General features: G+C 44.5%; 4 protein-coding genes across 4 annotated transcripts; 3 read left to right on the forward strand and 1 right to left on the reverse strand.

Annotated features, from left to right (window-relative positions):
- Positions 1-923: 923 nt before the first annotated feature.
- Positions 924-2,070, forward strand: PHALS_14657 (uncharacterized protein). Its single transcript, XM_036407543.1, has one exon. The coding sequence runs from the start codon at positions 1,020-1,022 to the stop codon at positions 1,242-1,244; it is 225 nt and encodes a 74-aa protein (XP_036263237.1). The 5' UTR covers positions 924-1,019; the 3' UTR covers positions 1,245-2,070.
- A 28-nt stretch (positions 2,071-2,098) lies between these two features.
- PHALS_13034 (major facilitator superfamily) lies at positions 2,099-4,133 on the forward strand (the record flags this gene model as incomplete). The annotated part of the gene is made up of 5 exons (XM_024728706.1): positions 2,099-2,260; positions 2,362-2,535; positions 2,598-3,564; positions 3,629-3,684; positions 3,885-4,133. 5 exons carry the CDS (start codon positions 2,099-2,101, stop codon positions 4,131-4,133), a joined length of 1,608 nt encoding a protein of 535 aa, XP_024579156.1.
- Positions 4,134-4,626: 493 nt separating this feature from the next.
- PHALS_13035 (nek protein kinase) lies at positions 4,627-6,856 on the forward strand (the record flags this gene model as incomplete). Its single annotated transcript, XM_024728707.1, has 10 exons — positions 4,627-4,710; positions 4,785-4,853; positions 4,911-5,059; positions 5,148-5,295; positions 5,383-5,902; positions 5,958-6,295; positions 6,363-6,373; positions 6,513-6,648; positions 6,706-6,777; positions 6,833-6,856. 10 exons carry the CDS (start codon positions 4,627-4,629, stop codon positions 6,854-6,856), a joined length of 1,551 nt encoding a protein of 516 aa, XP_024579157.1.
- Positions 6,857-7,365: 509 nt separating this feature from the next.
- PHALS_13036 (probable e3 ubiquitin-protein ligase log2-like) lies at positions 7,366-8,493 on the reverse strand (the record flags this gene model as incomplete). Its single annotated transcript, XM_024728708.1, has 3 exons — positions 7,366-7,665; positions 7,731-7,822; positions 7,881-8,493. 3 exons carry the CDS (start codon positions 8,491-8,493, stop codon positions 7,366-7,368), a joined length of 1,005 nt encoding a protein of 334 aa, XP_024579158.1.
- Positions 8,494-10,015: the final 1,522 nt, after the last annotated feature.

Raw genomic sequence — 10,015 nt, forward strand, 5'->3', positions numbered from 1 at the left:
TCTGAGCGTTTGTTGCGGGGACTTTTTGTTTAAGCTTCCTCGTTGCAAAGTGCACGGAAATCCAGTTGCAATCTTAGTACGCGCTATACCTGCTCGGAGATCTCCCATAAAAATGATAGTTTTGCCGCCTATGGAAGAGGGTTTGACACCACTGCGCAATAAGAGTTTTCAGCTGTTAAGTACATAATCTTTTATATTTGTGCTTTCTGAACGGGAAGACAAGAACTTTGAGCGCCGTCGAAATGCCAGATTAGGCGGTGCGAGCAACCGCCGCAAATCACGAACCACGATGGCAGTGCCTACACCATACGCTTGCTCGCTTGTCACTACTGCATGCCGTCAAAACCCTAAGCACTTTCGTGCCTTCCCCGACAGTTATGATACAAAGAATTCGGAAATTCAATCGCAGCAACATGAACAATCGATAGCATACGTTTTTATGTTGAGATAGCTCGCTTAATGGACTCAATAAGCACCGGATATAGCTAACAATGGATAGAGTCAATATCATTTTCAGGTTACCAAAATGTAGATGACAGAGCCAGATTTTTTTGACATAGTTCTATTTTTCGACCGCTATGGTTATGCCATCTATAGACTTTTCTAAACTAGATTTCTTTCGACTGGATGCCTAAATGCTACTTAATTCTCTTAGATACTGACTACAATTGATTTTTCCTAGTCATCTCTAACCGGGATAGCAGACTTCTGATATTTCGTTGTATAATCTGATAATTGCTTACTTTACTGCAATCATTGCTCATTTTTGACGTATGCATAGAATATCACTGCTCATTTCTTATCCCATAATAGGTTTACAAAGGATAAGAAATTCAGATACAAAACGGAAGACATTTATAATATAGCTAGCTGATTGGATTTTAAGCGTTGTCATCAAAGCGGAATTATCAAAGAAATCAAGTATCTATTACACGTTTACTGTGTGGGCAAATGTGACCTTAGTGAGAAAATGGAACTTTGAATATACATCAATATTTTTCCAAGCGCACATGTAAGTAATGCACAAGCAGAAAATGTCACGAGCCATTTCCATCGCAACTAAATATAATGACTCTTCGCTCACTCCAATAAAATATGCTTCGCAAGAAGTGTACGTTTATAAACCTCGCCTGCTCAAACACCAGAATGTGCTGACACGTAAAGCCGCAAGCGAGAACTATGCTGACGTCATGGAGCTGGAACTCGCTCAGCATGCTTGGTTTGCATCCCTTTCGGATTATTAACTCGCACAGTGTGCATATCCATGTTTGAGAATACCTAAAAACGATTCTGGTACAAACTTGTTCCCTTTTTCGATTTTGCGCTGGCGAGCTTGAGTACATTAAATGTACTCAAGCTCACAGAAATTCTTATTTGTGAAAGCACATCCTTCGCACAAAGCTGTGGCACCCAAAACATGTGTGAGCGAAACGACTGCGCTGGTGACAACATGCGCACGATGATGTGGTCTAAAGTGAAAAGAAAGAAGAGACAGAAGATATGGTCTTATCCATACTCTTGATTGTTACGATAGCAGATCATCTTCGATGCGATTATCGCAAGCTGGGCTATCCTGATTTGCGCCATCATACTTTGCTGATGAAAGGTTTCTTACTTTCACTATAGCTCACAACATCCTATTGTAAACCTTATACTCTTGGCTATTTCTTTCCTGCTTATACCTTCTGTAAATCACAAAGTCCGTTTCTTTTATTAACACTGAAAAAAATGCTCAAACAAATTCTTGTTGGTTATGTCGTCGAGTTTTTTGTAATGTTTGTATGTAATCGCGCATTCTTGAGTGTAACGCCAGGAGAAGAAGCGGGATTTTATTGCAAGGTGCCACTATGATGTACGTGTCGCGCAGCTGTCTGGATACAAAGAATCGTATGACGCAAAAGTCGACAAAGTGCAAAACCAAAGAATACAATCTGACAATCAAGTAAACGACGCGGCTTTAGTTGGACAAGCTGTGCGTTGAGTCGTGTGTAGAAATTTTGGAGAAGAGAATTTATTGCCGTCGCTGTTGCCATTTTAATGCTTTTACAAATCTCACACTTTTTTCATTTGATTTCGTACCTATGCCATCATTTTTGCGATGGAAGATAAAAGCGAGCTACATGTGCGCTGGCTCGTGCTGTTCTTATCGTGCTTACTAATGATTGGCAACTACTACTGCTTTGACAATCCTGCGGCCCTCAAAATTCAGTTGCAACAGCACTTTAGTTATATTCATAAGGATCGCTACGAGTTCCTCTTTGTAAGTGGCAGCATGATTTTCCACTTTTCATGCCGAAACTATTAATTCATGATATCATCGCCTAATACCTTTATACACTTGTGCATGTGTACTTGATTAAGAACTTGTTGTATACGCTATATTCAGTCCCAAACATCTTGCTACCGTTTTTTGGCGGCGTGCTCGTCGATCGCTTTGGTGCTCGCGTGATGTTGTTCGCGTTTTCAACGGCAATTTTGGCGGGTCAATTTATTTTCGCGACGGGCTGCTCGCTTTCCAGCTTTAATTTAATGCTGGTGTGCCAATTATAGCATTTGAATTAAGTCAGGGAATGATTGCTGATGTTTTTACGTTGCAGTTCGGACGAGTAATCTTCGGTTTTGGTGGAGAAAGTTTGGGCGTAGCGCAGGGCACACTTGTCGCGTCTTGGTTTAAGAACAGTGAACTTGCACTGGCCTTGGGCATTAATCTTAGTGTTGCTCGACTTGGAAGTGTAATCAACAATGAACTGAGCCCCTTTGTTGCGCAAGCATTTAGCGTGTCGAAGGCGCTTTGGGTTGGTGTCATCATGTGTATGGCATCCGCATTCACCGTGCTGCTATTGATTCCAATTGATCAGCGAGCCGACCAGCTGACGAAAAAACGAAACCAGAAGAAAGAAGTATGTGAAGGTGATAGCATTCACTTTAGCGACGTTAGACACTTCCGCCTAGCCTTTTGGCTATTGGCCTTAAGCTGCTTGGTGGTTTACGGTTGTGTCATACCCTTTAATAATGTAGCAAGCAGTCTTTTGATGGAGAGAGACTTTTTTAAAGAGCCTCCCGAATTGTGCAGACGGTGTGGAGATGGGCTTTACATTCGGAAAATCGATTGTCAAGAAATTGTTGATGGCTGCCCAAGCGTTCCGCCGTACGGATGGCCGCTTCCGCTTTTGTCGACAAACTGCACGATTAAAGAGCCGCTGGATCAGTGGAATTGCTCTAGTTCGCCTCCACTCATCGAAGGTGACAAGATTAATTGCGACGAAGAAGCTTGGAAAGTTGGCCCGCTGACCAAAATGTACTGTGCGACGAAAACGAACGCGGCTCAAAAAGCCGCTACGCCTATGTCAATCCCATACATAATAAGCGCAGTCATCTCTCCGTTTCTCGGCTTTGCGGTCGACCGAATTGGTCTTCGCGCTATGCTGGCATTGGTGGCCTCTCTAGCGCTGACCTTAGTCCACATTTTGCTCGGACTAACTCAAGTTTCACTCTATGTGCCATTGTTGCTACAAGGAGTTGCCTACAGTGTGTTCGCTGCGGCACTGTGGCCATCTGTTCCATGTAAGTTGACATTGATTTGTGTGAGTCGACGCGTTAAAAGTAATTGAGACCCATATTGACGCAGTTGTCGTTGAAGCCAAACATGTTGGTACTGCTTACGGAGCGATTACTGCTATTCAGGTGCGTTTCATCATGAGTCGAGTAACTCGAGTGCCCAAACAAGAGGATCTGTACTGTTGCTCGTTTCTAGCAACAAGAAACGGCAGCAACGAAGCGTCTCTCATTTTGGAAAGCGACGCTATCTAATTTGTGGCGCTTATTTTGACCATTTGTCCTTTTAGTAACTCATGTGCACGTCTCTTCTTTTTCAAATTGTATAGAACATTGGGCTTGCGCTGTTCCCGCTGGCTGTGGCTTCTGAATTCAACCATAATAATCGATACATTCCAGGGGTGGAGCTGTTGTTTGCGTCATTTGGCTTGTTGGGCAGCATCGTAGGGGTTGCTTTAAACGTGGTGGACTTTCAGAACGGATCGATTTTGAATCGCAAAGGCGCCAAGAAAAGACGGGACTTTATGCCGGACGAGGATGGAATCGATAAGGAGGCGCTCCTGGCTGCCGAGCGCTGACGTTGCAATTTTACGACATAAAAAATTGTAGCCATCCTACCTCAATCTTCAACTAAAGCTATAAACAGGATATAACTGTGTGTCAGCTTTGGATTGACATGTGTGTCTCTGCTCAGATCATGAAACTGTAAACGGCTGTTGTTGTGAGCAAGCCTCACCGACTTTCTCTTCCGACGCCAGTTTGTCTTCATTGAATTAAGCTTAGCGGTTCAGGCAAAATGAAGAGTTAAATAGTCTCTACCTTAACCGAAATCCTAACCGTTATACAATCGTCCCCACGACTCTCCCTCCCCCACTGACTCTCTTACACAAAGCGACACGAACGCCCCGCCACAAACAAAGAACAGCGGAAAGAAGACAAGGCCTTACGACGATCTGTTCTATATAGGCTCGGTGTCGACTCACGCGTTATTAGTCAAACACTTTCTCCACCCCCTGTCTGCAAGCAAGTGTGCTTCTCTCTTTCTTAAACGGCCGCTAGTCATATTTCACTATGGATGCATACGAGCAAGTCCGCATCATCGGCAAAGGCTCATTTGGCGTCGTCACGCAAATTGTACGCAAAAGTGATCGCAAGGTGAGGAGAATGGGGCGAACAGAACAGTCAATTATATGCAGGACTCTGTACCAACGCGTATGTTTTCTGTGCAGATGCTGGTGTGGAAGGAAGTTAATTATGGCGCCATGAGTGAAAAGGAAAAGCAGCTCATCGTCAGCGAGGTGCGCCTGTGTTTGGAGGTATAAATTGATCGCGTTTCTAATGTTTTCGTGTTGCAGGTGAACATACTTCGAGAATTGAGACACCCGCATATTGTTCGCTACTTGGACCGTGTCATCGATAAACAGGCCACTAGAATTTACATTGTCATGGAGTACTGCGAAGGCGGTGACCTTGGCCAATTCATAAAGAGAAAGAAGCGGGAGGGGTACAACATTGCTTGTCAATATTGGAAAACTATACATAGATGTCTGACTAATTTTCTTCATGTCTACGAACTCTTATTGTTATGCTAGGTCCTACATCGAAGAGGGCTTCATTTGGCACATTTTTACGCACATATTTCTCGCACTTAAGGAATGTCACCGCCACCGTGAAGGTAATGTCATCCGTCCTATACTACATCGTGACATCAAGCCTGGCAACATTTTCTTAGACTCCAACGTAAGATACGCACCTACTTAGCTTTTTGACTTTCAGGTTCCTGCTATGTTTTGTGTGCCTAATATACTCGCTCTTACTTATTTGTAGAACAACGCCAAGCTTGGTGACTTTGGTCTCGCCAAGGAGCTAAGCAGCGAATCGCGATTCGCTCAGACGAATGTCGGTACCCCCTACTACATGAGCCCCGAGATGGTAAATGAAATGACTTACGACGACCGCTCTGACATTTGGGCCCTTGGCTGTTTGCTTTACGAGATGGCTACACTCGGCCCACCTTTTGATGCAACAAATCAACTCGCTTTGGCTAAAAAAATCAATGCAGGCAAATTTAATCGAATTCCCTCTCAGTACTCCGAGGGCCTCTTCCAGGTCATTCGATGGATGCTCCATCGACAGCGCTCTCGACGACCAAGAATTGAAGATTTGGAGCGTGTTCCACAATTGCAACAGCGATTACGTGCGTATACTGCGGCTAATGTCCCGCAATCTGGCGGCGACCAAAATTTACAGACTTCTTACAATCAAAAGATGAAGGAGCTGCTAGGAATCGAGGAAGATTTGCGTCGACAGGAGGCTGCATTGATGGCTCGCGAAAAAAAGCTGAAAGGTCAGAAGTCTTTGCTTAATATTTGTCCCTCTGGATCTAAAATTACGTCAAACAGAGCTGGAAGTGGACTATATGCGTCGTGAGGGCGAGCTGAAGAAGCGGGAGCAAATGGTGGAGATGATGACGCGAAAGCTGTCTTACAATGCGGGAAAAGTAGGATCTCCAACAACTTCGGATGACTCGATTTCCAGTGCAGACAATAACGCTGGCCAAGCAGGATCACAGAGTCCGAAAGGACGTGGAAACAATAATGGTGGAAGCCCCTCTGATCGTGGTAGCCGTCCGCCGGCTGCTGGTGATTTCCAGTCGCAGTCTTCAGGTGATCTGGATGCCAAAGTTGCGGCAGAAGAAGTTCAGCAGCCAAGGTCTCTGCGGGGCTATCCTGCTAATTTGGTACTTTTTTGCTCTCATGTTTTGGATTGAGAATAGGTATTAATTGGGTTGACTGAAATCGTCACAGATGAAGGGAATGTGGAGGAAGAACAACTAGCAGTAGCTGGTGAGCACAGGACCAGAGAAAGCCTAAGCACAAGCATATATTAGGAAGCGAAGGGTTGCGGTGCGACAGTAACGTATGATCTGCATGTGTTTGGTGTTCTCGACAATGAAGGGTACAGACTTATCGAACAAGCGGCTCTCGAGTCTTTATACCACTAAACACGCACCTTCAAGCGCCACCAGTATTTGTACAAGATAATCAACGAAAGACAAGAAAAATTAAGGGCGCTGAACTGAGTGTCACGATCGTGAGTGGGCATTAGTAAAGACAGGGTGCAGATAGAGAATTAATTCAGTATGTGAAGGTCTGTCCAGAGCGAAAGCCGATGGAAACTTTTGATTTCGGTGGTCCTCCACTCTGCGAAAGGAAGGAGCCAGTAACTTGATAAATTCTTTTGATATGTAAATGCTCTACTTACCATGTTATGTCAGCTTCGGAGGAAAATCAAAGAATAGATAAGACCTCTGTACCTGCAGAATTGCGCCAAGGAATTGCCTTAAGCCTTAACAATGTAGACCTGAGTATGGATAGTATGCCCGCGTCTCCAATATTCCAGGGGCCACTCTTACGTTTTCAGCTTTAAAGACAGTATCAATATCAAAAGTGCAGATCACATCGGCAACTTAAGATGCTGATACTTTTGCAGCATGCCAATGATGCGGAAGCAAAAAGTTGGAAGATTCCAGGACAAGTGTATCATCTGAAATTGAGCTGCCTCAAAATTCTACTGATTTATAAGCACAGGTTAACCTTAAAGTATCCCGGTCAAATTACCAAATAGCTCCTCAAGGACACATCAATTCAGCAAAAAAAAATTTCGCCATCCTGATGCATGTCAAAAATGACATTCTCACGATCCACGTTCTATCTCGTCCGAAGAATTGATAAAAATCTTCATCTTGCTGACTCACGCGGTAGCTTCCACTTTCGTCTTATTTTTCAAGCTTCAAAATATTTTCTTTCTTTAGTCAGCACAAATCTGAAGCAACGATTCGACCCGCGACCGGCAAATTGGGCACGTACTGGAGATCTTGCGCAAAGCTTCAGCACACTCGGTACAAAGACACATATGACGACAGGGTAAAATGGTAGTATTTCGCGGTTCACTTAAGCATATAATGCACTCAGCGCTTTCGTTGATGGAATCATTCTCAGCCTGACTTGACTCTTGCCGTCTGTCTTCACCACGCTCCATCCTCGGTGCTGCGGTGACAGATCCATCTATGCCATAGATCTCCTGCAATTCATATGTAGATCCGTCCACCTGACAGTTCAAACAATAACCCTTATCAGTAGGTACAATCTGCAAAGAGAGATTTGCATCCATACCAAAACTTTCTGCTTCAGTATCTTGATAGTCCATGCGCCTTCATAATTTTTAAAAAAGGTACAAAATGTCGTCTGTGACTGTGAGCAATCCGCTATTATCAGCACAGCAATCTGTGAGCATGAGTACAGTAACAAATGAAAGACACCTACTGTCCGAGGATACTTCAAGCACAATAATCAACGGAAACTCATTGGAACCCGACTTGTACACCAGCACATCAGGGTCATAGAGCGAGAAATCAAGAGGTGGCAATGGCTGCTCGTGCACTTCGTGGCCGTCCTCTATTTTTTTCTTTGTGGCATTCAGCTTGAACGGCTGGTCTGATCCAATAGAAAATAGCTTCTTTAACAAGGGTACTTTGTCTGAGTAAGTCAATGCAATGTTACAGCAGCCAGTTTTTGTATCAATCGTCTCTGTTGCCACAAAATAGATACTGATCCAACACGGTTTAGTAGCGTCAAATCGAAATTCTAAAGCATACTGCTGCAAGTTCATAAGTGATTGCTCCAGTTTAAGACTGGACTTCTTTAGATTGACGTAACTCTTGACAGTACATGTTTGTTGGAGCCCCGGAACTTCGGAATGCATGCGTCCCTGATTGGATAAAAACGCCAAATCTGGCCGACCCCGACTAAAATATAGCGCCTGCATCTGTGACGGTGTGTAGCTCCTACGTGGTTCTGCAGCTGCACTAGTGGGATCGCCATTGAGCGTGAGTGTTGGGCTGCGTCGCTGCCTATTTACGCTGGCCGTATGCCCCATTCAACTTTGCTTATGATGGATACATACTGTAACCCTAGTCCGATGCTTAATATATCCAAACGAAATCTCGTAGTCAAAATGCTAAGGGTAAAATGTGCTAAATTTTACACTAGTGCTATTGAAGAACGAAAACTATCATAAGAGATCTTTCTCCTGAATTGTTTTGACAGCGCTTGACTGGTTACTTTTCAAATGTAACAATCTTGATGAAAAGACATATTTGGAGCTCCGGTTTGACGTAATGTACTGTTTCATCGATTACGTCTAACCTCTTGAAAACTACACTTATAAAACACTGGCTCCTCACTGATCTTTCATCCTACTACTGAAGCACTAACATGTTTCGACATAACTGACGTCGCAAACCGCACCTTCTTGTTGACTTGTGGCCTCATAACTATGTCGCAAACGTCAATACAGTGAGCTCTATCTTTGATCGCGAAGTGCTACGCTTGTGGATAGCCACAGACGGGTCATTGCGTCCGTAGGTGTGACTTCCACCCGGCAAGCTACTTGCAATCGGGCTGGTCCTCCAGTCGATCCATGGCTCGTGGTATTCAAATCTAGTATGAGGTCATACCGATCATCCATGTCGATGACTGAGAACGTCGACTTGAAGTCAAAGTTTTAGAATTCCGCTCGTAGATCGATTTTGATCTTCTGTTGCATAACGATCGCACCCGTCGTAACACGAACATAAATGTTACCATGATTGTCGCGCAAGCTACATCAAAGAGGAGCGAGTTTTCTACAATATTCTTCTTCTGAGCGCGATAAGTGTACGCTCCAGAGTCAAAAAAAGACTATGAATGGTCTTCCAAACCTCTTCACCGTTACCAAAAGAGCGAGAAGACCTCACTTCCTCTCCTTCTTCGTGGGTAGTCGAAATATTCCTGGGGGCAGCGACTTCCCCTGCACAATACTACCACAAGAGAAAGTCGCGGGGTTTACCCTAGTAGACCACCCCACGCCGAAAAGGCCTGCGCGTTTCCCGACGATGGGGAAAACACACTGAAAGGTGTAAAATCATCGGCGTTGTTGAGGGATGGGCCTCCTCGACCGCTGCGGAATTTGGTCGAACGGCCACCTCGTCGGCTGGCACTTCGCCTTCATTCTCATTTTCGAGCCGAGTAAACTGGTGATACACCAGTGGGTTTGAACACATTCGTCGGGCGGTCCCGTTCAAAGTGGTCCACTCGGCCACAAACATAACAGGTTACCTGTAGGCGATCAATCGCCGACACAGGTCCATGGGTTAAGAATCACCACTTGCATGTCGGTGAGACAACTAGGAAACCCACGCGACAATCGCTGGAGCTTATCCCTATAAAGGGCGACGAAAATTGCATCATCACTTTTCGACGAAATACTTCATTCTTTGGAGGGTTGATCTCGAGTCCCTGCATAAAGGCGGTTATCATCACGTCCTTTGGAATCGAATTTCGGCCAACAACGCTTGAAACTTGCGAAGTTCTTGTACGAAGTCGTAAATTGAGCGTTTTACCTGGTGACGCCTCAAAAG

This window comes from Plasmopara halstedii (assembly GCF_900000015.1).
Source record: "Plasmopara halstedii genome assembly, contig: Scaffold_650, whole genome shotgun sequence".
NCBI lineage: Eukaryota > Oomycota > Peronosporomycetes > Peronosporales > Peronosporaceae > Plasmopara > Plasmopara halstedii.